Below are 25,625 nucleotides of genomic sequence, written 5' to 3' on the forward strand. Positions count from 1 at the left end.
TGTGGGAACCCCACTCTGCACGTGCTGGCCAGCACTGTCATTTTCTGTGGGAGCAGTGTGGCTGTCCCGGGCTGGGGTTGAGCTTGTACCCTGAGGAGTGAGGCGCTTTGTGCACCAGCCTCGGAGGAGTTCGTTCAGGGCCACCTGTCACCGGTTGTTAAACTGGGTTGTCTTTTTTGCTATTGAGCTGTATGAGTGCCCTATATATTATGGCTATTAATTCCTTAACAAAACAAGATATCTTCAAAAAGTACATTAAAAAATGTAATAAAAAACGCATTAAAAATTTTTTTGCACCAAAACTTACCTTTTTATTCCACTTTCCAACACTTGGTGCTTCTGCCTCTGACTTGAGAGCATTCTCTCTTCTGTGGGTTGTCTTTTGCTGTCTTGATGACACCCTTGGAGCAGTTGTTTTAAAGACAGCAGTAACCCACGCTGGGCAGTGACCGACCGTTCTGGCCGTTCAGACAGAAGCTCCAGGGAAGCGGCAATGCTGGCCACTCGTAAGAGACATGGAACTCAGTCACTGAGTGTCAGCAGACGGACAGGGGCTGCCAAGGCCAGACGACAGTCACGTTATGGGAAACCTCCTGTGACACTGAGGCTATGACGGAGACCAGACTGCCCCGTGGGTGGGCACTAGGAGAAGTCCACCCTAGCAGGGAAAGCAGGAAGTCAGTACGCAGACGCAGCAGGTGGCCCTGGGTGGCGCTCAGAATGGACACTCAGGAACCTGACTCCCAGGTCGTCACGGGGAGAGTCCACCACCATCACCGTGGCCTTCAGCTCCCTCCGGAGGCTCTGTGCAGCCCAAGGGGCCCTGACCACGGGCAGCATTCTCACTGGGGCATGCCTGACCATCGCCTTCTTGGGAGTTATACTCGGAGCCTGGAGGGCGTACCCACAAGGACTTGCCGCCTCCAGATGCCCACACCCCGCAGAGGTTGAAACTGGTAGGAGGACTTTCCAACCGAGAAACCAGGGCTACTGACAGGCTGACAGGGCCCAGCAGACCTGAGGGCTGCCCGAAAGTGGCCACCCTTGGAGGGCACGGATGGCACCTGCCTGTGTCAGCTCTCACGTTTCCATGGGAGGTGTTTGGTCCGCCGCACTGTGTGTGGGCCTGCTAAGGCGATCACATGTGCGGCCCAGAGCTGTCCAGCCTGTGTCCGGACACGACACATCTGACAAGGGAGGGAGTCACCGCCAGCAGCCCTGGGCTCTGAGTGGCTCTTTGCCAGCTCTCCTGGCTTACTTCCTCACTCCCTCCTCACCTTCCCATCAGGAGGGAGAGGTCTCTGTAGTTCCTGGACTTCTGGAAAACACAGCTTGAGCCTAGAGGGGCTGTGGGGATGGTCAGCCCCCATGCTGCTGTTTCCCATGTGGCTGCCGTTGCTGACAGTAATAGCATGGCCTTGGCTTTGCCAGCCTGCAAGTGTGACCTTCAATGTTCAAAACGGAGGGAACCAGGGAGGCCAAGAAGCTGGTCGCCTCCTGCCAGAGCAACCCAGGTACGGATGTTGTAGTCTCCAGGAGGGGAGGGGTGGCCCAGGAGAATGAATAGGGGGCCTGCTGTGAGGCCAGGAGCGCACTGCAAACAGTGTGCGCAGTGCGGCCTGAGCCTGAGGGTGTCCACGCCGCTGGGCAGATGGGACCAGGACAGTCCTGGCTGTGGGTGCCTCCATCAGGGTATACCTCGCGTTGGCACTTGAGATCCAGGCCAGGCGCACCAGCAGCAGGGAACAGCCTCTGCTAAGAGAGAAGACGAGAATAGCAGTGAGGACACCAGGTTTCAAAGAAGTCTGGGCTCATGCTGCCACCGGCCACACTGCTGTCCTACAGGACTGCGGCTCCCCGCGCTCCCTGGGCTCCCCGCACCCCGCGGCTCCCCGCGCTCCCCGCACCCCGCGGCTCCCCGCACCCTGCGGCTCCCTGCACCCTGCGGCTCCCTGGGCTCCCCGCGGCTCCCCGCGCCCTGCGGCTCCCTGGGCTCCCTGCGGCTCCCCGCGCCCTGCGGTTCCCCGTGCCCTGCGGCTCCCCGTGCCCTGCGGCTCCCCGCGCCCTGTGGCTCCCCGCGCCCTGCGGCTCCCCGTGCCCTGCGGCTCCCTGCGCCCTGCGGCTCCCTGGGCTCCCCGCACCCTGCGGCTCCCTGCACCCTGCGGCTCCCCGCACCCTGCCACACGGCTGAGCTCTGCTCCCTTGCTCTGGCTTCCCAGCACAGGGCACTTTCTGCCTGTGTACAATTATTTATTTGCTTCACAGGCTGCATAAGAAAACCAGGAGCCAGGAGCTTCATCCAGGTCTCCCACATGGGTGCAGAGTCCCAAGACTTTGGGCCGTCCTCCACTGCTTTCCCAGGCCACAGGCAGGGAGCTGGATGGGAAGTGGGGCTGCCAGGACATGAACCAACGACCATATGGGATCCTGGCACATGCAAGGCGAGGACTTTAGCTGGTAGGCCACTGCTCCTGCTGTTGTGTCCATTTGGGGCACAGCAGATGGAAGATCTTCCTCTCTCTCTTCCTCTCTGCATATCTGCCTTTCTAATAATAATAATATCTCGTTGTCAACCTTCACTGTTTAAAACACGGCGTTGCTTTGGGGAGGCAGGCTGGCGTGCCGGTGGTTCTGACCCCTGCCCACCACCTTAGGACCCGCTCCCTCATAGATGGAGACTTTTCATTTTAAAATTCAACCGCTCCGGGCTTGATTTCTACGAACATCTCACAAGCCAGCGCCCACGGCTTACCCAGGGCACACACGGCGTCACCACTGGGAGGTGGTGCAGGAATGCTGACCGGCACCCAGATGGCGGGCACCCCAGATGGTTGGCACCCTGGATGGGGGCACCCCAGACGGCGGGCACCCTAGATGGCAGGTGCCCTGGACAGCAGGGCAACCCAATGGTGGGCACCTTGGATGCGGGCACCCCGGACGATGGGCACCCTGCCAACCAGACAGGACGCAGCCCAGGAGAAAGCCCTGTCAGCCACAGGCTGGGGAATGGAGTGGGACAGGCAGGACCCAGTGGGCTAGGGTAAGTACCGTGTGGCTGGCTGTGGAAGGGCTGGGCGCCCAGTGTCCCTGCCGAGGAGAGGCTGACGTGAGACGGGGCAGCTGAGAGCTGCTCCATGCCTCCTGGGGCCGCCATCTTCCCAACTCGCTGAAGCTCCGCGCTCCGGGACCTGGGAGAGAAGGAATCACTGCTCTCCCAGCAGCCTTCCCCACCGAGCCACTTGGGCTGCTGCTGGATGGAGCCCAAAGCCCTGACATTTCAGCTGGGCCTTCCCGAAAAGTGGACAAAGACTGCAGAGTCCAAGTCACAGGCCACACTTACCTTTGCTCCATCTGCCCCAGAGGTGACAGGCCAAGTGGCACCTGCTGGGGAGGGGGAGGCGCCTGTTGGGGGAGGGCTGGCACCTGCTGGGGGAGGGGGAGGCACCTGCTGGGGGAGGGCTGGCACCTGCTGGGGGAGGGGGAGGCACCTGCTGGGGAGGGGAGGTACCTGCTGGGGGAGGGGGAGGCGCCTGCTGGGGGAGGGGGAGGCGCCTGCTGGGGGAGGGCTGGCACCTGCTGGGGGAGGGGGAGGCACCTGCTGGGGAAGGCTGGCACCTGCCACCCATCTGCCGAGTGGACCCGGCTGTGGCTCCCGTCCCCGAGCGCGGACACAGCACGGCCCGTGGCCTGACCCGCCCGGCGCCTCCTCTCCCGCCCTGGCCCGAGGCACCGCGTCCTCCGCTGCCCGCGCCCACTCACCTCCGCGGCCACCGCACCGGCCGGAAGCGCACCCGCCTCGCTGTCCACCGCGCTTCCGGGACGCTCTGGGCCGGGGAGGACCGCACGCTGCCGCGCATCAGCGCTGGGGGCTCACTGGCCCTGCTGGACACGCGGGACGTGCACCCGGCTGGCCCTGCTGGAGGCGCGGGGGCGTGCACCCTGCTGGAGACGCGGGGCGTACACCCTGCTGGCCCTGCTGGTCGTGCACCCGGCTGGCCGGGCTGGCCGGTGTCACACCACAGCGGCACCCACCGCAGAGCTGCCCCCGTCCAGCTAATGCGCCTGGGAGACCCAGATGGAGCCCCTTGCTGCGACTCGGCCCACTTCGGGAAGTGACCCAGTGGATGGAAGATCTCTAACTCTGCCTTTCAAATAATAAATTAATCTTTCTGTAAAACCCTGTGTATCCGACACTACACCGACCCACTGCGGTGGGAGTGTCATGGGAAAGCTGCAGAGTGGAAGCAGGGGGTCACGGGAGCTCCGACACTCATGCTGGAGGGCTGCCCCCTGCGGGTCTGGCGTCAGGCTGTGGCCAAGCCAGCTCAACAGGGGCTTTCTCAGGCCAGGAAGGAGGTCCAGGGGCTGGGCACCCAGATGGGTGTGCCCGGGGCCACTCAACTTGTCCACCCACAGAGCCCGCTGTAGCCAGTGGTGCTGTGGGGTGCACTGATGCCCAAGGCGTGAGTGTCCCCCATGTTGCCTGGTGGCCCGAGGTCATGTCCACGGGAGGGGGTGAGGCCAGCATTGCACAGAAGCTGACAGTCCTGGTGGCTGGGGCACGGTGTGGACAGCGAGAGCGGGCTGGAGCCCAGAGCCCTGGATTAGGACATGGAAGGGGACAGGTATCTGCCGCAGAGACTAAGCCGCTCGGGACACCCCCGGCCAGTGCTGCAATTTCTGAATTTCAGTCCTGGTCAGCTCCCAGCTGATGCTCCACGGGGGAGTGGGTGGGTAGCAGTGACGGCTCAAGTCCTCGGGCCCTCATCGCCCACACAGAGGACACGGATGGGGATCCCAGCTCCCAGCCTCGGCCTGGCCCTGGTGTTGCAGGCATCTGGGGAGTGAGCCAGCCCTTGCAAGATCTTGCAGTCACCTGGGGGTGTTGGGCCCTGCGCTGCCCAGGATCATCCTGGACACGCTGGCCCCTGCAGTGGACGGCAGCTCCCGACGGCCCCCATCTTACCTCCACTCACCCTGGGGAGCAAGAATGTGGGGGACCTGTCAGGACCTGCTGCTCTGGCTCTGCACATGATTTATTTATTTTTATGGCAAAGCCAGATACACAGAGAGGAGGCAGAGCGAGATCTTCCCTCCGATGACTCGCTCCCCAAACAGCGGCAACGGTTGGAGCTGTCTCCCACGCGGGTACAGGGTCCCAAGGCTCTGGACTGCCTTCTCAGGCCACGGGCAGGGAGCTGGAGGGAAAGTGGGCCATTGGGACCAGCACTGCTGCCCATACGGGATCCCGGTGCATTCAGGGTGAGGACTTTAGCTGCTAGACCACCGCACCAGGCCTGCACATACTTTGAGTGACACTGCATGCCCACTCCCCAGGGACCCGGACCCCCAGCCGGCTGTGCCCCGAGCCCAGGGCTCAGCGTGTCAGCCTAGTTCCATGTTTCCACCTTGAGCGCGCCGACTCCTGGGCAGGACTTACTGACCCAGGATGAACCCTGCTTTAGGCATCACCCCTACAGGTAACAGACGAACAGCCCCCAGGAACCACCAGGAAAGTGGACCTGAAGATGGACAGGAGGGCCTACGGGTTCAGACCACCTCGCAGCACGGGCCCGAGGCCTGACCGAGGTCCCAGGGAAGGCAAGGGTGTGTCTTGGAGTCTGGCTGGGGCTCTGGTCCTGCCCCCCAGGACCTTCGGACCCCTGGGAAGCTGAGGGCCACACCACACCAACTCAGAGGGGTCACACCAGCGTTTACTGCTTGACACACACTGACCAGTGGAAGGGGCTGTGGACCCACACACGAATTCCACAGACACGGCAGGCAAGACGGCTCACGGTACCAACGCGGCTGGATGCAAGCTGAGCTCGGGACAAGAGGACAGTAGGAACCACCAGGCAGGGGAACCGGGCACAGCCACCACATTGTGCTGGATAGTGAGCCCCGGGCCGGTGGGCTAGGGCGCCTGGACTGCTGGGAATGGTGAGCCCCGGGCCGGTGGGCTAGGGCGCCTGGACTGCTGGGAATGGTGAGCCCCGGGCCGGTGGGCTAGGGCGCCTGGACTGCTGGGAATGGTGAGCCCCGGGCCTGTAGGGCAGGTCCCTTGCGGGCCAGGTGCCACTTCCCACCACACTGCAGGACAGCAGGGATGAGGCCCAAGCACCAGCCACGGTGGTCAGTCAGGTGGGGTCTGGCTGCGACCTGGCTGCTGAGGCTCAGGATCCGGATCCCTCCCAGGGCCTAGAGCAGAGGCTGAAGCCAGAGCCCCACTCCCGGGCAGCGGGCAGCGGGCAGCGGGGAGGCAGGAGCTCCTGGAGCCACTGGACAGAACAGCACGCACACCTGACATCTTCTGTTAGGGACGCAGCCTCCGGGAGTCGCCACCATCAGCATCCTGTCGGGGCAATCAGAATGCCTGATGAGCAAGTGACAGGAGGGGAGCAGGTGACAGAGGGGAGGAGGGGAGCAGGTGACAGAGGAGGGGAGGGGAGCAGGTGACAGAGGAGGGGAGGTGACGGAGGAGGGGAGGGGAGCAGGTGACAGAGGAGGGGAGGTGACGGAGGAGGGGAGGGGAGCAGGTGACGGAGGAGAGGAGGGGAGCAGGTGACAGGAGCAGAGGAGGGGAGCAGGTGACGGAGGAGAGGAGAGGAGGGGAGCAGGTGACGGAGGAGGGGAGGTGACGGAGGAGGGGAGGGGAGCAGGTGACGGAGGAGGGGAGCAGGTGACGGAGGAGGGGAGGGGAGCAGGTGACGGAGGAGGGGAGGGGAGCAGGTGACAGAGGAGAGGAGGGGAGGTGACAGAGGAGGGGAGGGGAGCAGGTGACAGAGGAGGGGAGGGGAGCAGGTGACAGAGGAGGGGAGGGGAGCAGGTGACGGAGGAGAGGAGGGGAGCAGGTGACAGAGGAGGGGAGCAGGTGACGGAGGAGGGGAGGGGAGCAGGTGACAGAGGAGGGGAGGGGAGCAGGTGACAGAGGAGAGGAGGGGAGGTGACAGAGGAGGGGAGGGGAGCAGGTGACGGAGGAGGGGAGGGGAGCAGGTGACAGAGGAGAGGAGGGGAGCAGGTGACGGAGGAGGGGAGCAGGTGACAGAGGAGGGGAGCAGGTGACGGAGGAGGGGAGGGGAGCAGGTGACAGAGGAGGGGAGGGGAGCAGGTGACAGAGGAGAGGAGGGGAGGTGACAGAGGAGGGGAGGGGAGCAGGTGACGGAGGAGGGGAGGGGAGCAGGTGACGGAGGAGGGGAAGTGACAGAGGAGAGGAGGGGAGGTGACAGAGGAGGGGAGGGGAGCAGGTGACAGAGGAGGGGAGGGGAGCAGGTGACAGAGGAGAGGAGGGGAGGTGACAGAGGAGGGGAGGGGAGCAGGTGACGGAGGAGGGGAGGGGAGCAGGTGACGGAGGAGGGGAGGTGACAGAGGAGGGGAGGGGAGCAGGTGACAGAGGAGAGGAGGGGAGGTGACAGAGGAGGGGAGGGGAGCAGGTGACGAGGAGGGAGGGGAGGTGACGGGAGGGAGCAGGTGACGGGGAGGGGAGCAGGTGACGGAGGGGAGGGGAGCAGGTGACGGAGGAGAGGAGGGGAGCAGGTGACAGAGGAGGGGAGCAGGTGACGGGGGAGGGGAGGGGAGCAGGTGACGGAGGAGGGGAGGGGAGCAGGTGACAGAGGAGGGGAGGGGAGCAGGTGACAGAGGAGGGGAGGGGAGCAGGTGACAGAGGAGGGGAGGGGAGCAGGTGACAGAGGAGGGGAGGGGAGCAGGTGACGGAGGGGAGGGGAGCAGGTGACGGAGGAGGGGAGGGGAGCAGGTGACGGAGGAGGGGAGCAGGTGACGGAGGAGGGGAGGGGAGCAGGTGACGGAGGAGGGGAGGGGAGCAGGTGACGGAGGAGGGGAGGGGAGCAGGTGACGGAGGAGGGGAGGGGAGCAGGTGACAGAGGAGGGGAGGGGAGGTGACAGAGGAGGGGAGGGGAGCAGGTGACGGAGGAGGGGAGGGGAGCAGGTGACGGAGGAGGGGAGGGGAGCAGGTGTAGGCTCCTGGGAGGGCGGAGCGGCCTGGCCCAGTGGACGCAGTGTCCCTCTGCCCATCACTGCCACGGCTGCCGAGCGGGCCTGCCTGCCAGCCACACGGCTCGCCCTGCTCACACAGTGGGCCGAGCTCCCCGCGGCCACAACTGGGCCCTGGGGTCCTGGTCTGCTCCGGCCGGCACGGACTCCCTGCAGAGCGCCTGTGTCTGCAGCTCTCAGCTCCCTCGGTCCAGCCACTGGCTCCACACGCACTTCCAGCATCTACCGGCTCACCCCCAAACCTGGAACCAGCGGCTGGGGCGGGGCCTCCGGGACGCAGCCCGCGCCCACCTGGCACACAGCTGCACGGGGAAGGTTGCGGCGTCCTTGCGGCCACGCCAGCCTGGACTGTCCTCCCAGGACCCCGTCCCGCTCAGCCGAGTGGTCCACATTGGGCTTCAGCAGTGGGAGATGGCTCCTGCGCCCACGCCACGCGCGGCTGGAGCTCCTGGCCGGGCCGCGCCCAGTGCAGCATCTGGGCAGTGACCCGGCGGGCACACTCCCTTCCTGCGTTCCACCTGAATCCTTGTAGAAGGGCAGCGCCGGGGCCCGCGGCCCTGAGGCTCGGCTCACCTGGCTTTCGTCTGGCTTTCGGCCCAGTGCTGCGGGCTGGGCGGCCGTGCCCTGTGACAGCACCGCCTGGTGCCGCGCCACACCACGTGCGTGGGCGACTATGCAACCTCACCAAGGGTGTGCCATCTGGGCACGGGCTGTGACACGCTGGCTGGCACCACCTGGACCCCCGTGCTGCTAGTGGGAGCCTGCGGGCAGAGGCTCAAGCGCGGGGCCCCTGCTGCCCGCGTGGGAGACAGGCCGCCTGTGGCCCCACTGGCCCCGGGGTGGGAGTCGCTTAGGTCCACCCAAGTCCTGGTCCTGCTGGCCCAGCCCTGCTGTGGCCATCTGGTGAGCGGAGAGCTGACGGAGACACCTCTCTCCGTAACTTTCAAGACAAAGGAAGCCTCAAGGAAACACAAGGCCAGGCCCCTCCCTCTTGCCCCACAGTCCCCGAGGACACGGAATCCAGGCCCCTGGCTCGACACCAGGGCGTGCTCAGCCTGGGGGCGCGGGCTGCGTCTGCAGGGGGGCGCGGGCTGCAGGGGGCACGTGCCCACCGTCTGCTGCAGGCGCAGGGCGTCACTGCCCAGGAAGCCGGGCTGCACCGAGCCGCCGGCGCCGGGAGCCGAGCTGCAGGCGCAGGGCCGAGCCCTCCGTGGACGCGGCGCCTCAGGGCCGAGGGGCGAGGCCGGGAGCGGGCGGGCCGTCCTGCTTCTTGCGCGGGTGGCGCTTGCGGTGCCGGATGAGGCAGGAGCTGTAGGCGAAGGCGCGGCCGCAGTCGGCGCAGCGGTAGGGCCGCTCGCCGCTGTGCGTCTTCTGGTGCTTGAGCAGGTTGGAGCCGCAGTTGAAGGCCTTGCCGCACTGGCCGCAGGCGAAGGGCTTCTCGCCCGTGTGCACGCGCTGGTGCTTGGTGACGTCCGAGCTGTGCCGGAAGCTCTTGCCGCACTGGCCGCAGGCGAAGGGCTTCTCGCCCGTGTGCACGCGCTGGTGGCGCGCGTGGTCCGTCTTGTGCTTGAAGACGCGGCCGCACTCGCCGCACTCGTAGGGCCGCCGCCGCTGGAAGGGCACGAACACGGGCACCCCGTCGAAGTCGTCCTTGAAGGACGCGTCGAAGGCGTCGAACAGCAGCTCCTCGTCCTCGGGGCTCAGGCGCGCCGCCCTCCTGCCGCGGCCGCGCGCGCGCCCCGCCTCGCCGGGCCCCGAGCCCGAGGCCTGCTCCGCGCGCGGGGCCTCGCCCGCCCGCGGCCTCCGCCTGCGGCCGCCCGGCGCCTCCATGCTCCGCCTCAGGCTCGGCCCCGCGCCGGCTGCGGCGGACGAGCGCCCACGGGAGACGCGCGGCTGCCGGCGGCTCCTCCCGCGGCGCCCCGGGCGGGCATCCCGCGGGCGCGTCCTGGCCAGCGCACGGAGACGCGGGCCGCCCCGGAGCCGCCGGGCCCACGGCGCGCACAGCCGCACGTCCCCGGCCCGACCTCCGGGCCCGCCACCTCCTGGGGCGCTCTAGCAGCCGAGGCCGCGTCTCAGTGGTCGGCCCGGGCAAGCCACGCCCACCGTGCCTCTGCGCCCACCGTGCCTCCGCCCCACGCCCTTCCGGTACCGCTCTAGCAGCCGAGGCCGCGTCTCAGTGATCGGCCCGGAGAGGCCACGCCCACCACGCCTCTGCGCCACGCCCCTTCCTGGGGCGCTCTAGCTCCCTAGGAGCATCTCAGTGATCGGCCCGGACAAGCCCCGCCCCTTCGGGGTCGCTCTAGCAGCCGACGCGCGTCTCAGTGATCGGCACTGGCAAGTCCCGCCCAGCAGGCCTCCGCACACGCCCCCTCTGGTGCCGCTCTAGCAGCCGAAGCGCATCTCAGTGGTCGGCCCGGATAAGCCACGCCCTTCCGGCGCCGCTCTAGCAGCCGAACCGCATCTCAGTGGTCGGCCCCGATAAGCCACGCCCACCGGGCCTCCGCGCCACGCCCCTCCGGGCCGCTCTAGCCGCACGTTCCGGCCTCTCGGTGGCGCTGCGGCCGCGGCGTGGACGGGTGCTCCTGTGGACGCCGTCCGCTGCCGGTGCCGCTCGTCCCGCCCCTGGGCGCCGCGGGAAGCCTGCTTGGCCCCGGGCCGGGCGCTGCCCCTGCCTCGCCTCAGGCAGCCCCGCGCGGGTCGCTCCTGGCCCGGGGCCGAACCTCCTTCCTCAGGGATTTCCTGCTGGCGCCGGGCCTGCGCGGGTCCGGAACCGGGAGCGGGAGGCTGCGGACACCTGCTTCCCGTGGAGCTGGGCCTTCCCACGGAGAGCGCTGCCCCCGGGCAGGGCCGCCCAGACTCCCTGGAGCCGCACCGAGGGCTGGGAACGGGCTGTCCTCGCCGTCCTCCGGTCCACGGCCCGCGGTTCCGGGGTTGGCGGGGCCGTAGGTGCGCGTTCATCCCTGGGGAACGCGGATGGCCCGGGAGAGGTGCGGAGCTGAGCGTCTGTAGCGGCCCGGGCCCACGAAGGGGGCTTGAACCCTGTCAGCTGGACGTGTCCGCAGGCCGGCAGGACCCTGCACGGCCACAGCCCCTCGCCCCTTCCGGGACCCTGGGCTCCCGGGGCGCTCGGTGGACCTTGGCCAGGTTGGGGAGACATGGCGGGGCCCTCCTGCAGGTGCGGCGGGCCCGGTGACGGGCTGCACTCTAGGCCGGCGTGGTGACCACGCCACCTCACCTCTCCCCCCGGAGATGGGCGCATCTCCTAGCTGAGCAGTGGCCCAGGCCGGTGCCCTCGGTGCCCTCAGACGGGGCTCTGCTTTGGGCACTACCAGCAAGGTCAGGCAAGGATTCTGGGGGGCTGGTCCCCCTCATCCTGGGGGAGGCAGCGTTTCCCCAGGGGCCGGGCCCAGGGGTCCCTGCAGCACAAGAGGGGGTGCCCCGCCCAGGAGCCTCCTCACGCCCCCTTCTGCAAGCCGCTTTCTCTCCGCCCGAGACAGGCGTGTTGGAGCTGTTTCAGTTCTGGGAGCAGGGAGGGCCTGTCTGCTTTTCTTTGCAACGGATACCCAGCCCTGCACGCGGTCCCTGGCCTTGGCCTTGGCCTCCTCACACCCCCATTCGCCTGGCAGCTGCAGGCATGGCGTGGTGGCCAGGGCCTGTGGGGCGGGAGCTGCTGCATCCCGGGGGACTGTGTGGCAGGCCCTGGTCTCCTTCCCGTGCCCTCCGCTCGTAACTGCCGCCTCACCCTGTGGCTGGTGTCCACTCGGCCTGAGAGGAGGCCCCTGGAGTCCTGGCTGCCCTCCACACTGGCCCCTCTCACCCTCCTGGCACCTCTGCCCTCTGTGCTGCCCCGGGGCAGAGCTGGGCTGGGTTGGTCACGGCTGTGCTGAGGCTCTGAGTTGCAGCAACCAGGAGGGCGCCGGCAGTGTCCAGCTGGGTGCCCCTCCTGCCCAGAGCCCTGGGGTCGCCTGCCGGGCAGACTGGCAGCCTCCCAGCTTCTGAGAACGCGAGAGCCTAGAGGATGTGCAGGCGTTGCGGGGACCCCAGCTCCTGCGAACGCGGGCTGATGTGGCCGGTGACGGGGCTGCGTTCTTTAAGCATCTGCCGCACGTGGGCGTGCAGGTGGCATGCGGGCAGCGTCCTGGGACAGCAGCTCTCCAGGGCACCCAGGGGGTCCCACTGGGCACTGGACTGCTAGGAGGAGGTGCCAGAGTCGGGCCAGTGCGGGGTTTGCCCTTCATCTGTGTGTCAGTGTGTGAGGTGGGTGCCTATGCGCACGCATGTGTGTCCAGCTGGTGGCGGAGGGGCCTTCCAGGCAGCGGTGTAGCTTCCATCTGGGAGTGGGAGGCTGCCATGGGGATGTCACCTCCCGGCTCAAGGTGGCCACTGGAAGGGGCAAGGGGGAGGAGAGGGAGGTGGCATCCCTGGGCAGCGAGGACCTGCTGGGGGTGCTGCTGCCAGGCCCCTTCCCCTGCTGTCCATGGCCCGCAGTACCCACTGTGGCCTCCCTGGTGGACTGGCTGGGGTCCCCCTGGGGCTGAAGGTCCCTAGACACACAGAGCAGACGGGTGGGGTGAGAAGCCAAGACCTAGTTTATTCTCCAGAGGGACCAGGGGCCACGGGCCATGGGGGGAGGGCAGGGCTGGCCAGGTTTCCAGGGCGCTTTGCTCAAAGGCTGCCAAAGAGGCTGAGCAGCAGGGCTGGGACCAGCACGTGTGCCAGGCTGCTCAGGGGGCCTGCTGCCCTGCTGCCCGGTGGGTCCTGTGACCCTGGCCTGTGCCAGGGCGGGACATTGCACAGCGTCGACTGGCAGCAGGTCACGGTCAGCTGGGTCCCTTGCACCGTCCTGCTGATGGGCTGGCAGGTGTCTGTGCACCACGTGGAGTAGGTGGTCAGGAGCCCTGACCCTGGGCAAGGGAGCAGAGGGGCTGCTGAGGTCATGGTGGGCAGCTCCCAGGTGTGCAGGGGGCCAGGGGCAGGGCTGGAGTGGGGTGGGTAGGGCTGGGGTGGGGCAGGGGGCAGGGTAGGGCCAGGGGCAGGGCAGGGTAGGGCCAGGGGCAGGGCTGGGTGGGCCAAGGGCAGGGCAGGGCTGGGGCAGGGGGCAGGGCTGGGTGGGGCAGGGGGCAGGGCAGGGCAGGGCAGGGCTGGGTGGGCCAACGGCAGGGCAGGGCAGGGTGAGGCAGGGGGCAGGACAGGGCAGGGCAGGGCTGGGTGGGCCAAGGGCAGGACAGGACAGGGCAGGGCTGGGTGGGCCAAGGGCAGGACAGGGCAGGGCAGGGCTGGGTGGCCAGGGGCAGGGCTGGGTGGGCCAAGGGCAGGACAGGGCAGGGCAGGGCTGGGTGGTCAGGGGCAGGGCTGGGTGGGCCAAGGGCAGGACAGGACAGGGCAGGGCAGGGCTGGGGCAGGGCTGGGTGGCCAGGGGCAGGGCTCACCGGTGTTGCCGTGGGTGATGAAGGTGGTACAGTAGTGCTGGCTGTGGGCGCAGCTCTGCGTGTGGCTGCAGCGTTCCTCCCGCTGTAAGGACTGGCAGCTGTAGCACTGGAGCCGTGCTGCGGGCAGGAGAGGGGCTCGGGCCAAGGCCCTGCGGTGTCCTGGGGAGGGGCCGCCCCGACTCTCGCCCCAGGACCCCAGCCCACCCTCCCCAGGGACCCTGTGCTCCTGGCACCACTGCCCCTCCCTCCCCGAGTGGCGGCTGAGAGTCAAGGTCAGAGTGAGGGCGTTGGCGAGGGTGGGTACCTCCGTCCCTGCTGCCAGGGCCAGCGCCGGCCTCCTCCTCCTCCTCCTCTTCATCATCGTAGCCGTCCAGCCCCACGTCGTCATCGTCCTTGTCCTCCTGCGCCCACCCTCTCCCTGGCCAGGCAGGACAGCTGTGAAGCCCGTGTCCCCAGCCCGACTCAGCCCTGCCCTCCTCACCTGCAGCCCGGTGCGGTTTGCTGTGCTCGCCACCCACAGCAGCTGCTCTGGGCGGTCCCCTCGCACAGCCCCTGCCATCTGCCCTGCCCGCCAGAGGCACAGAGCAGGCCACCAAGGTCTGGACACAAAACAGACCCCTCCCCTCTCCTCCCCGATTCCCGCTCTGAGCCTGGGGTCCCTGGAAATCCCCGACCCCCACCACCCCGCACCTGGCTGCCGGCACAGCAGCAGGGCCAGCACCACGACCCCCAGCGCCTTCATGCTGCTGGACGTGCGAGTGGCTGGCTTGAGGTGCTGGGTCAGCAAGTGGGCCAGAGGGCACCGTCCAGGGCTTCCCACGCCCCCACCGGCTGCAGCAAGGAACAATGGCCCCAGCACCGTCCCCAGCTGCGGGCGCCAGGCGGGGGACGCCGCCGCTTCCCTCCAGGACCTCTGGGGCCACAGGGGAAGAGCACGTCACTGCGGCCAGCCCTGTGGTCCTGTCCACCTGGACGCCCCCACCCTGCGCGGGCTGCTGGAGGTGGGTATGGGTGTCCAGGCCTCAGCCCTCACCCACCCACCCTGGCTCTCGTGTGGCCAGCCCCCTGGCTACCCACCGCTGCAGGCTGGCGCCTGTCCCCCAGCGCAGTCCCTCTTACACCCTGGCTGTGTGACAAGGCTGTCCGGATTGGGTCCTGTGTCTCCTGTGATCTGGAGGGGCGCTGGCTGGGAGAGCCCGGAGTGGTCCCCAGGCTCAGACCAGCCGCTTCATTTGTCTGTCAGTGGCGGGGCCGGGAGCAGAAGCCCAGCCTAGCTCCTGCTGGGCCTAGCTCTGGGTCCCCAACCCTCGGTCCGTGGCCTCAGCTCCTCGTTGGGGTGTGGTGGCCATCCACGGCTCAGGGCAGTGCCCAGGGCGGGACGCCGCCCTCTGGCGGCTGGCTGGAACGGTGTGCCCCCGACACCCCAGAGGCCACTGCCCCTCAATTGCCCTCAAGACTGCTCAGCCCTCAGTTGTCCTGCTGTCCCCACCCTGGCCAGCCCTGCAGTCCGGCTGAACTTCCAGCAGGTGCCCTGGCTGCCCCGCCCCGTGCCCACCATCCACCTCCCCCCACCCTGCTCTGGTCCAGGCTGTGGGAGATACTCCAGGAAGGCCCCTGACTCCGAGCAGGCCTACACCTGCTGGGCTGCTTCCGCAGGGGTCTACAGGGGCCAGTCACCCCCTTGCCCGGCCCCACTCGGCTCTGCGCCTCGTCACACCCAGCTAGGTGCCACTGCCTCACCTGCCCTCCCTCTCCTGGAGTCTAGCCTGGCTCCTCATTGGCTCAAACTGCAGTGTCCTGGCCAGAACCGCTCCTGTGAATTGCCCAGCAAAGACTAATAGTATAGTCACCACCCCATTGCTGCTGCTTGGGTGTACCTGCATCTGTCTCCACCTGATCTGGGGCCACAGTGCCACCAGGACCTGGTGGCCAGCCTTGCAGACAACGAGGTCCAGCCACATGGCCTATGCATGCCCCACCCTTCCCTCACTAGCACTTGTGGTCCCTTGGCCTGGCCTCTGGGGACCCACAGGCCGGATCTCCCCAGGAAGGCAGGCAGCGTGACACCAGGGTGGGGACACGCCTGGGAACGGGGCGGCCCTTGGAGCCTGAGAGAGCTGGTTCCTGGGGACGGGTCCCGTAGGGGCCACGTGGCTTTGTGCAGTGCGGGCAGAGGCTGGGTTAAGGCGTCCCCCGCCGTCTTCCTCTGGTGTCACGGGTCTAGCTCGGCTTTCCGTACAGGCGGTGCTGTGGGCACCCAGGGAGCGGACCAGCAGATGGAAGCGGACTCCTCCCTGCCGCTCTGCTGCTCACATCAACAGGTCGCTAGGCAGAAGGCAGAGAACTGAGTGACACCGCACCTCGCGGGCTGGGTGCCGCATTTCCTGGTGCGGAGGCCCTGACTCCAAGCCGTGTGTCCCTCCTTGGGACGGGGCATACAGACGGGGGTGGGGGATGCTTCCCGGAGCCTGATGCCACCAGGGGCTGGAAGGGCTGGACACAGCCTCCTCTGGGCAGGAGTGGGGCCCTGCCCACAGCCTAGCTGACAGCAGAGCTCCTGGCCTGGAGGGCTTGCTTCTGCCCTGCTGTGTGGCCCCTGGCTGACCTGGAGGGACGGAGGGGCCCGGGGCTGACCTGGAGGGACGGCGGGGCCCGGGGCTGACCTGGAGGGACGGGGGGGGGGGGGGGGGCGGGGGGGGGCCTGGGGCTGACCTGGAGGGACGGAGGGGCCCGTGGCTGACCTGGAGGGACGGGAGGCCTGGGGCTGACCTGGAGGGACGGCGGGGCCCGGGGCTGACCTGGAGGGACGGGAGGCCCGGGGCTGACCTGGAGGGACGGCGGGGCCCGGGGCTGCCAGGCGCCAAGCCCGTCTCTGAGCCCCTGGGACAGGTGTGCGTCCTCTTGACTTGCCTGTGTCCCTGTCACAGCAGGAAGCTCAGGTCACATCTCTAAATGTCCCTCTGTCCCCAGGGTCTGTCTGCTGCTTCTGTCCAGTTTTAAGATTTTATTTTTAATTAAAGAAATATATTTTTAAATTTATTTGAAAGGCAGAGCTGCAGAGAGAGATCTCCTTTTCCTGTCCGCTCCCACGTGGCCTCCTCCAGGTGTCCCCTGTGGGTGCAGGGACCCAAGCACTCGGTCCATCCGGTGCTGCTTCCCTGACCTGTAGCAGGGAGCTGGATGGGGAGTGGAGCAGCTGGGGCAGACACCGGTGCCCGCGTGGGATGTCCGTGTCTCAGGTGGAAACCACGCACTGCGCCACGATGCGCCTATACTTTAAAATGAGAACTGGGGTCGTGACGGGGGCTAGGTCAGCTTTAAATCCAGGGCTTTCGTGTAGGTGCGGTGGCCCAGGCTGTCTTAGCTGCGGCCTTCCCAACTGCTGTGCCAGACTCTGCCCTGAGCAGTGACTCTGGGGTTCAGACTGGGCCTGCAGCGCTGTCCTGGGCTGCGGACAGGATTCTGAGGAGTGGGCGTGGCTCTGAAATGTGGGCAGGGCGCTGGTGGGGTGGGACTCTGGTGGGGCGTGGCCCTGTCGGCACCCGGGGTCACCCGGTGCCCGCGGGGGGAATAAGGCCCTTGCCCCTCGCTGCTCCATGTCCTTGGACGCAGTGTGGGCATCAAGGCTGCCTGGAGCTGCTGCCCCCACAGCTGCCCGTCTCCAGCTCGCGTCCCCCAGTCATCAGCTGCCATGATCATTCTTGTTTGGAAAATTCCTGATAGGGTGAAGCTGGCCCACGTGCCTGGGGAGGAAAGCCAAACCGGGGGGAGTCTCTCTCCATGGCAACCAGCCACCGGCAGAGCTGGTGAGCTCAAGGGGCAGCCCCGAGCTGGTCTCGGGCGAGCAGGAGCCAGGCCCGGCCACCACGCAGGTCTGTCCCGCAGCCGAGGCCTCAAGCACAACAGGCTTAGGCCCCTCCCTGCCTGCTCTGGGGTGTTGGTCCGCGGCCTCGGCAGGGACAGGCAGCTGGGCTGAGGGTGGGCACGTGGCAGAGGGGTGAGGATGGGTGGGCACGCGGGGAGACAGTAGGCTCCTGGTGCCTGACACTCAGGGCATGCCAAGGGCTGTGCAGGGCCAGCAGGAGGCCAGCACTGCCCAGCACGTACACAGAGCAACAGGGAAGGCCAAAGACGGCCTGCCCCCCGAAGGCGGGTGCTAGGGAGGTGGCTGCAGGGCCAGCTGGCACACGGACAGCGAGGCGTGGGCACACTGTGCTGGGGCTGTCTTGCTGGCTGGGCTGGCGTGGATAAGCATGTCTCAGCCGTGTGAGGGGCAGTCACAGCCCCGTTTGCAGATCAGTGCCCATTTAGGAGAGTAAGGGAACGCATAGAGTTTGCATAGAGTAACTCTGTGTGTGGGTGTGTGTGCTGTGCCCTGGTGTACACGTGTGTGGGGGTGCGTGTGCTGGTCCCTGGTGTACACACATGTGTGGGGGTGCGTGTGCTGGTCCCTGGTGTACACACGTGTGTGAGGGCTGCGTGTGCTGGTCCCTGGTGTACACGTGTGTGTGAGGGCTGCGTGTGCTGGTCCCTGGTGTACACACGTGTGTGGGGGTGTGTGTGCTGTGCCCTGGTGTACACACGTGTGTGGGGGTGCGTGTGCTGTGCCCTGGTGTACACATGTGTGTGGGGGCTGCGTGTGCTGGTCCCTGGTGTACACACGTGTGTGGGGGTGCGTGTGCTGGTCCCTGGTGTACACACGTGTGTGGGGGTGCGTGTGCTGGTCCCTGGTGTACACACGTGTGTTTGGGCTGTACCCTCTGCCCGGCAGCTCCGGTTTTCTGCCTTTGCGGTGGGCGGTTGCTCAAACGGCAGCGCTCGGCCTCGTGGCTCAGGCCGCCCATCCTGCCCTGTGTCCGTATGAGGAGTGGCCGGACATGGCAGATTCTCCCTGTCCACGCCCACGCGCACCCGCGCCCTTTCCCTAACAGAACATGAAGAAATCCTGGAAACCTCCGCGTGGCACGTTGGCCCGATGCCCTGTGTGTCCTGAGCTGCACTCGGTGAGGCTGAGTGAGGGCGCCCTCGGTGAGGCTGAGTGAGGGCGCGCGACGCGGTCTGCGGCAGCTCACGCGCTCTGCCGTCCCTCCCCGCCCCGCGTCTGTCCGGCTTGGTCCCCGCGTCTGTCCGGCTTGGTCCCCGCGTCTGTCCGGCTTGGCCCCCGCGTCTGTCCGGCTTGCTGCCCGCGTCTGTCCGGCTTGCTGCCCGCGTCTGTCCGGCTTGCTGCCCGCGTCTGTCCGGCTTGCCCCCGCGCCCCGCGGTGTGAGAGCAGCTCCTGTGTTGGCTGGGTGTTGGATGCCCGGGCTGAGCCCTCATCCCGCAGTGCTGCTTGGGCACGCCCGTGTGCGGCGGTGTGGGCAGGTTCGGGTCCGGGGAGGGGGTCCGCCCTTGCTCTGCCCTTGCTCTGTGCCCCCGTGGGAGCCCCTGCCCGCGTCCTCACCAGCTCCTGGATTCTGAGGAGAGAGGGAGGGTGGCCGGGCTCCTCGTGCCTTCCAGGTGCCAGTGCTTGTCTGCACGGCCTGTTCCCTCTGCTTGGTCCTTCCTCGGGCATCTGCCCTGCCCACACTGGCCCTGCTGAGCCGCACGCCCGGGGCTGCACTCGGGGCGGTGTCCGGCTTCCGGATCACGGGCAGCGCCCACGGGCCGGGTCACTGCTCGGCCGTCGCTGCCCTCCGCACGTGGCCCAGGCGCACAGCGGTCACCAGGCGCAGGCCACGGCGCCCCGTCCGCGGTCACTGCCCGTCCGCGCTTCGCTCATTTCCCAGGCCGCCCTGGGGTCACCCGAGCACCCGGACCCCGAGCTGCCGGACCCCGAGCTGCCGGACCCCGAGCACCCGGACCCCGAGCTGCTGGACCCCGAGCTGCTGGACCCCGAGCACCCGGACCCCGAGCTGCTGGACCCCGAGCTGCTGGACCCCGAGCACCCGGACCCCGAGCTGCTGGACCCCGAGCACCCGGACCCCGAGCTGCCGGACCCCGAGCACCCGGACCCCGAGCACCCGGACCCCGAGCTGCCGGACCCCGAGCTGCTGGACCCGGAGCTGCTGGACCCCGAGCACCCGGACCCCGAGCACCCGGACCCCGAGCACCCGGACCCCGAGCACCCGGACCCCGAGCTGCCGGACCCCGAGCACCCGGACCCCGAGCTGCTGGACCCCGAGCACCCGGACCCCGAGCACCCGGACCCCGAGCACCCGGACCCCGAGCTGCCGGACCCCGAGCACCCGGACCCCGAGCTGCTGGACCCCGAGCACCCGGACCCCGAGCACCCGGACCCCGAGCACCCGGACCCCGAGCACCCGGACCCCGAGCTGCTGGACCCCGAGCTGCCGGACCCCGAGCTGCTGGACCCCGAGCACCCGGACCCCGAGCTGCCGGACCCCGAGCACCCGGACCCCGAGCACCCGGACCCCGAGCTGCCGGACCCCGAGCACCCGGACCCCGAGCACCCGGACCCCGAGCACCCGGACCCCGAGCTGCTGGACCCCGAGCACCCGGACCCCGAGCTGCTGGACCCCGAGCTGCCGGACCCCGAGCTGCTGGACCCCGAGCCTCAGGCCTGCACAGCGCGCTCTCTGCCGGACGCGGCACGCTGGCACCTCGTGTCCCATCATGGGGAGCGCCCGCTATGTCCCTGCAGCCGGGCCCAGGCTGTCCTGTCACCGTCCCCTTTGCAGTGACCACTGACCGGAAGTGAGAACCCGGGGCGACTGACCGGAAGTGAGAACCCGGGGCCGGAGGCCGGCTGCTGGGGGATGTTACTCTGTTGCTGGAAACTGAGGCCACTGGCAGTTAGCGCATCTGTTCAATGTGTCCAACCGGTGGTGTGTTCCACTCACTCAGTGTCCACTCACTGTCCACTCACTCATGTGCACTCACTCAGTGTCCACTTACTCTGTGTCCACTCAGTGTCCACTCACTGCCCACTCACTCATGTGCACTCACTCAGTGTCCACTTACTCAGTGTCCACTCACTCAGTGTCCACTCACTCAGTGTGCACTCACTCAGTGTCCACTCACTTAGTGTCCGCACTCACTCAGTGTCCACTCACTCAGTGTCCCCACTCACTTAGTGTCCCTACTCACTCAGTGTCTCCACTCACTCTGTGTCCACTCACTCAGTGTCCCCACTCACTCAGTGTCCACTCACTAAGTGTCCACTCACTGAGTGTCCACTCACTCTGTGTCCACTCACTCAGTGTCCACTCACTCTGTGTCCACTCACTCAGTGTCCCCACTCACACAGTGTCCACTTACTCAGTGTCTACTCACTGAGTGTCCACTCACACAGTGTCCACTCACTTAGTGTCCACTCACTTTGTGTCCCCACTCACTCAGTGTCCACTCACTCAGTGTCCCCACTCACTCAGTGTCCACTCAGTGTGCACTCACTCAGTGTCTCCACTCACTCAGTGTCCCCACTCACTCAGTGTGCACTCACTTTGTGTCCACTCACTCTGTGTCCCCACTCACTCTGTGTCCACTCACTCAGTGTCCACTCACTCTGTGTCCACTCACTTAGTGTCCACTCACTCAGTGTCCCCACTCACTCAGTGTCCACTCACTCAGTGTCCACTCAGTGTCCCCACTCACTCAGTGTCCACTCACACAGTGTTCACTCACTCAATGTCCACTCACTCAGTGTGCACTCACTCAGTGTCCATTCACTGAGTGTCCACTCACTCTGTCCCTACTCACTCAGTGTCCACTCACTTTGTGTCCACTCACTTAGTGTCCACTCATTCAGTGTCCCCACTCACACAGTGTCCACTCACTCAATGTCCACTCACTCAGTGTGCACTCACTCAGTGTCCACTCACTGAGTGTCTACTCACTGAGTGTCCAGTCACTCTGTGTCCACTCACTCAGTGTGCACTCACTCAGTGTCCACTCACTCTGTGTCCACTCACTCAGTGTCCCCAGTGTCCACTCACTCTGTGTCCACTCACTCAGTGTCCCCACTCACTCAGTGTCCACTCACTCAGTGTCCACTCACTCTGTGTCCCCACTCACTCTGTGTCCACTCACTCTGTGTCCCCACTCACTCAGTGTCCCCACTCACTTAGTGTCAACTCACTCAGTGTCCACTCACTCTGTGTCCCCATTCAGTGTATCCACTCACTCTGTGTCCACTCACTCTGTGTCCACTCACTCAGTGTCCACTCACTTAGTGTCCACTCTGTGTCCACTCACTTGTGTCCACTCACTCTGTGTCCTCTCACTCAGTGTCCACTCACTCTGTGTCTCCACTCACTCTGTGTCCCCACTCACTCTGTGTGCACTCACTCAGTGTCCACTCACTCAGTGTCCACTCACTCTGTGTCCACTCACTCTGTGTCCTCCTACTCAGTGTCCACTCACTCTGTGTCTCCACTCACTCTGTGTCCCCACTCACTCTGTGTGCACTCACTCAGTGTCCACTCACTCAGTGTCCACTCACTCTGTGTCCACTCACTGTGTGTCCACTCACTGAGTGTCCACTCACTCTGTCTCCACTCACTCAGTGTCCACTCACTCAGTGTCCACTCACTCTGTCTCCACTCACTCAGTGTCCACTCACTCAGTGTCCCCACTCACTGAGTGTCCACTCACTCAGTGTCTCCACTCACTTAGTGTCCACTCACTCAGTGTCCACTCACTCAATGTCCACTCAGTGTGCACACAGTGTCCACTCACTCTGTGTCCCCACTCACTCAGTGTGCACTCAGTGTCCACTCACTGAGTGTTCACTCACTGAGTGTCCATTCACTCAGTGTCCCCACTCATTTAGTGTCCACTCACTCAGTGTCCACTCACTGTGTCCCCACTCACTTAGAGTCCACTCACTCAGTGTCCACTCACTCAGTGTCCACTCACTCTGTGTCCACTCACTCAGTGTCCCCAGTGTCCACTCACTCTGTGTCCACTCACTCAGTGTCCCCACTCACTCAGTGTCCACTCACTCAGTGTCCACTCACTCTGTGTCCCCACTCACTCTGTGTCCACTCACTCTGTGTCCCCACTCACTCAGTGTCCCCACTCACTTAGTGTCAACTCACTCAGTGTCCACTCACTCTGTGTCCCCATTCAGTGTATCCACTCACTCTGTGTCCACTCACTCTGTGTCCACTCACTCAGTGTCCACTCACTTAGTGTCCACTCACTTGTGTCCACTCACTCTGTGTCCTCTCACTCAGTGTCCACTCACTCTGTGTCTCCACTCACTCTGTGTCCCCACTCACTCTGTGTGCACTCACTCAGTGTCCACTCACTCTGTGTCCCCACTCACTCTGTGTCCACTCACTCTGTGTCCTCCTACTCAGTGTCCACTCACTCTGTGTCTCCACTCACTCTGTGTCCCCACTCACTCTGTGTGCACTCACTCAGTGTCCACTCACTCAGTGTCCACTCACTCTGTGTCCACTCACTGTGTGTCCACTCACTGAGTGTCCACTCACTCTGTCTCCACTCACTCAGTGTCCACTCACTCAGTGTCCACTCACTCTGTCTCCACTCACTCAGTGTCCACTCACTCAGTGTCCCCACTCACTGAGTGTCCACTCACTCAGTGTCTCCACTCACTTAGTGTCCACTCACTCAGTGTCCACTCACTCAATGTCCACTCAGTGTGCACACAGTGTCCACTCACTCTGTGTCCCCACTCACTCAGTGTGCACTCAGTGTCCACTCACTGAGTGTTCACTCACTGAGTGTCCATTCACTCAGTGTCCCCACTCATTTAGTGTCCACTCACTCAGTGTCCACTCACTGTGTCCCCACTCACTTAGAGTCCACTCACTCAGTGTCCACTCACTCAATGTCCACTCACTCTGTGTCCACTCACTGAGTGTCCACTCACTCAGTGTCCACTCACTCTGTGTCTCCACTCACTCACTGTCCACTCACTCAGTGTCCACTCACTGAGTGTCCACTCACTCTGTGTCTCCACTCACTGTGTCCCCACTCACTCAGTGTCCACTCACTCTGTGTCCACTCACTCAGTGTCCACTCAGTGTCCCCACTCAGTGTCCACTCACTCTGTGTCCACTTACTCAGTGTGCACTCACTCAGTGTCCTCTCACTCAGTGTCCACTCACTCAGTGTTCACTCACTCAGTGTCCACTCACTCAGTGTCCACTCACTGTCCACTCACTCATGTGCACTCACTCAGTGTCCACTTACTCTGTGTCCACTCAGTGTCCACTCACTGCCCACTCACTCTGTGTCTACTCAGTCAGTGTTCACTCACTCAGTGTCCACTCACTCTGTGTCCACTCACTCAGTGTCCCCACTCACTCAGTGTCCACTGACTCAGTGTCCACTCACTCTGTGTCCCCACTCACTCTGTGTCCACTCACTCAGTGTCCACTCACTCAGTGTCCCCACTCACTCAGTGTCCACTCACTCAGTGTCCACTCACTCCGTGTCCCCGCCCACTGTGTGGCGCTGCACTCGGTTCTGCCTTCTGGTCTGTGAGAAGTTGCGGCCTGGGCACCTCGTGCTGCTGTGAGGAAATGCCAAGCGCAGGGCAGGGGCAGTCGGACAGCAGGGCAACACCTGCAGCTGCTGCTCGAGCGGACGAAGGTGGAAACCGACCTCCCAGTGCCCAGGGGACAGGGGACAGCACTGCCCACACAGCGACGGGCTCATCCAGTGCCCAGTGCCCAGGGGACAGCACTGCCCACACAGCGACGGGCTCATCCAGTGCCCAGTGCCCAGGGGACACCAGGGCCCACACGGCGACGGGCTCATCCAGTGCCCAGTGCCCAGTGCCCAGTGCCCAGGGGACACCACTGCCCACACAGCGACGGGCTCATCCAGTGCCCAGTGCCCAGGGGACACCACTGCCCACACGGCGACGGGCTCATCCAGTGCCCAGTGCCCAGGGGACACCAGGGCCCACACGGCGACGGGCTCATCCAGTGCCCAGTGCCCAGTGCCCAGGGGACACCAGGGCCCACACGGCGACGGGCTCATCCAGTGCCCAGTGCCCAGGGGACACCACTGCCCACACGGCGACGGGCTCATCCAGTGCCCAGTGCCCAGGGGACACCAGGGCCCACACGGCGACGGGCTCATCCAGTGCCCAGTGCCCAGTGCCCAGGGGACACCAGGGCCCACACGGCGACGGGCTCATCCAGTGCCCAGTGCCCAGTGCCCAGGGGACACCAGGGCCCACACGGCGACGGGCTCATCCAGTGCCCAGTGCCCAGGGGACACCAGGGCCCACACGGCGACGGGCTCATCCAGTGCCCAGTGCCCAGTGCCCAGGGGACACCAGGGCCCACACGGCGACGGGCTCATCCAGTGCCCAGTGCCCAGGGGACACCAGGGCCCACACGGCGACGGGCTCACCCAGGGCAGCACAGCAGACCAGCAGCAGAGCCACACAAAGCTCAGCTCTTGCGCGTCAGACACCCGGCTTGGGGTCCCGCCTCGGGGGGCGCGCGGGCACCTGGGACCCCCGAGGACGCCGAGGCAGAGCAGCTGCAGCGCCGGGTGAGAGCGGGGCAGGACCGGCGGACGCGGAGCTGCACGGCCGCCCAGCCCGCGCCTTTGTGCGTCTCGCACTGACATTCGAGGGGCTCCCGGCCCCCCGAGGGTGAGGGACCCGCCCACGCAGGGTGAGGGGCGGTGAGGGGCGCGCTGCCGAGCCCCCCGCCCCCGCGCCGCCCGGCTCCGCCCCTCGTGCGGGGTCCGCGTCTGCGGCTGCGTCCCCCGAAAGACGAGGCTGCGCCCGGGTTCCAGTCCGCAGGGAGAGCGAAGGGCAAGGCTCCCGCGCGACGTCGCCACCCGAGCCCGAGTGGCTCCCCAGGGATGTGAGTGCGCCCCCCGACCCCGAGGCCCGCGCTCCACGCCCTGACCGCGGTGAGCGCCCGGGGCTGCGCGCGGGAGGCCGGGAGAGGGGCTGGGTGCGGGGTTCCCGGCCCCTCGGCTCAGGGGTGGCGGTGGGGGACCTGGTGCCACTCCACCCCAACCGGCAGGTGCGGCCGCGGCCCCCTCGTCCTGCCCTTGGCGTGTGGACCGCACCTCCCGCTGCCCCCGCAGGTGCCCAGCGCGTCATCATCCCGTCCGGGAGCTCCGACCCCTTCCTCCCGGAGCGGGTGTGCGGCACGGTGGGCGCTGGGGGCGCGGGCGGGGGATGGGCGGGGGGCGTCACGCGCGCTGCAGGCCGCCCGCCCTTGGCCCTGGATCCCCCCGCCAGCC

General features: G+C 66.2%; 2 protein-coding genes across 2 annotated transcripts; both read right to left on the minus strand.

The window, feature by feature from the left end:
* Positions 1-9,203: 9,203 nt before the first annotated feature.
* Positions 9,204-9,840, minus strand: LOC121163875 (zinc finger protein 41-like). The gene has a single exon (XM_040991597.1). The coding sequence runs from the start codon at positions 9,838-9,840 to the stop codon at positions 9,235-9,237; it is 606 nt and encodes a 201-aa protein (XP_040847531.1). The 3' UTR covers positions 9,204-9,234.
* A 2,835-nt stretch (positions 9,841-12,675) lies between these two features.
* Positions 12,676-14,181, minus strand: GPIHBP1 (glycosylphosphatidylinositol anchored high density lipoprotein binding protein 1). The gene is made up of 4 exons (XM_040991599.1): positions 14,130-14,181; positions 13,744-13,857; positions 13,440-13,556; positions 12,676-12,914 (listed from the first exon to the last, which is right to left on the minus strand). Exons 1-4 carry the CDS (start codon positions 14,179-14,181, stop codon positions 12,676-12,678), a joined length of 522 nt encoding a protein of 173 aa, XP_040847533.1.
* Between the last annotated feature and the right edge of the window lie 11,444 nt (positions 14,182-25,625).

This window comes from Ochotona curzoniae, unplaced genomic scaffold, assembly GCF_017591425.1.
Source record: "Ochotona curzoniae isolate NIBS_2020 unplaced genomic scaffold, NIBS_Ocur_1.0 contig_65, whole genome shotgun sequence".
Lineage (NCBI taxonomy): Eukaryota > Metazoa > Chordata > Mammalia > Lagomorpha > Ochotonidae > Ochotona > Ochotona curzoniae.

Bases quoted from the DNA above. Each gene is read 5' to 3' on its own strand.
- LOC121163875 (XM_040991597.1), bottom strand. From the start codon at position 9,840: ATGGAGGCGCCGGGCGGCCGCAGGCGGAGGCCGCGGGCGGGCGAGGCC.
- GPIHBP1 (XM_040991599.1), bottom strand. From the start codon at position 14,181: ATGAAGGCGCTGGGGGTCGTGGTGCTGGCCCTGCTGCTGTGCCGGCAG. The intron at 13,557-13,743 runs GTACCCACCCTC...TCCTGCCCGCAG, and splicing joins CCCTGGCAGCAGGGACGGAG to CACGGCTCCAGTGCTACAGC. The intron at 12,915-13,439 runs GTGAGCCCTGCC...TCCCTTGCCCAG, and splicing joins CATCACCCACGGCAACACCG to GGTCAGGGCTCCTGACCACC.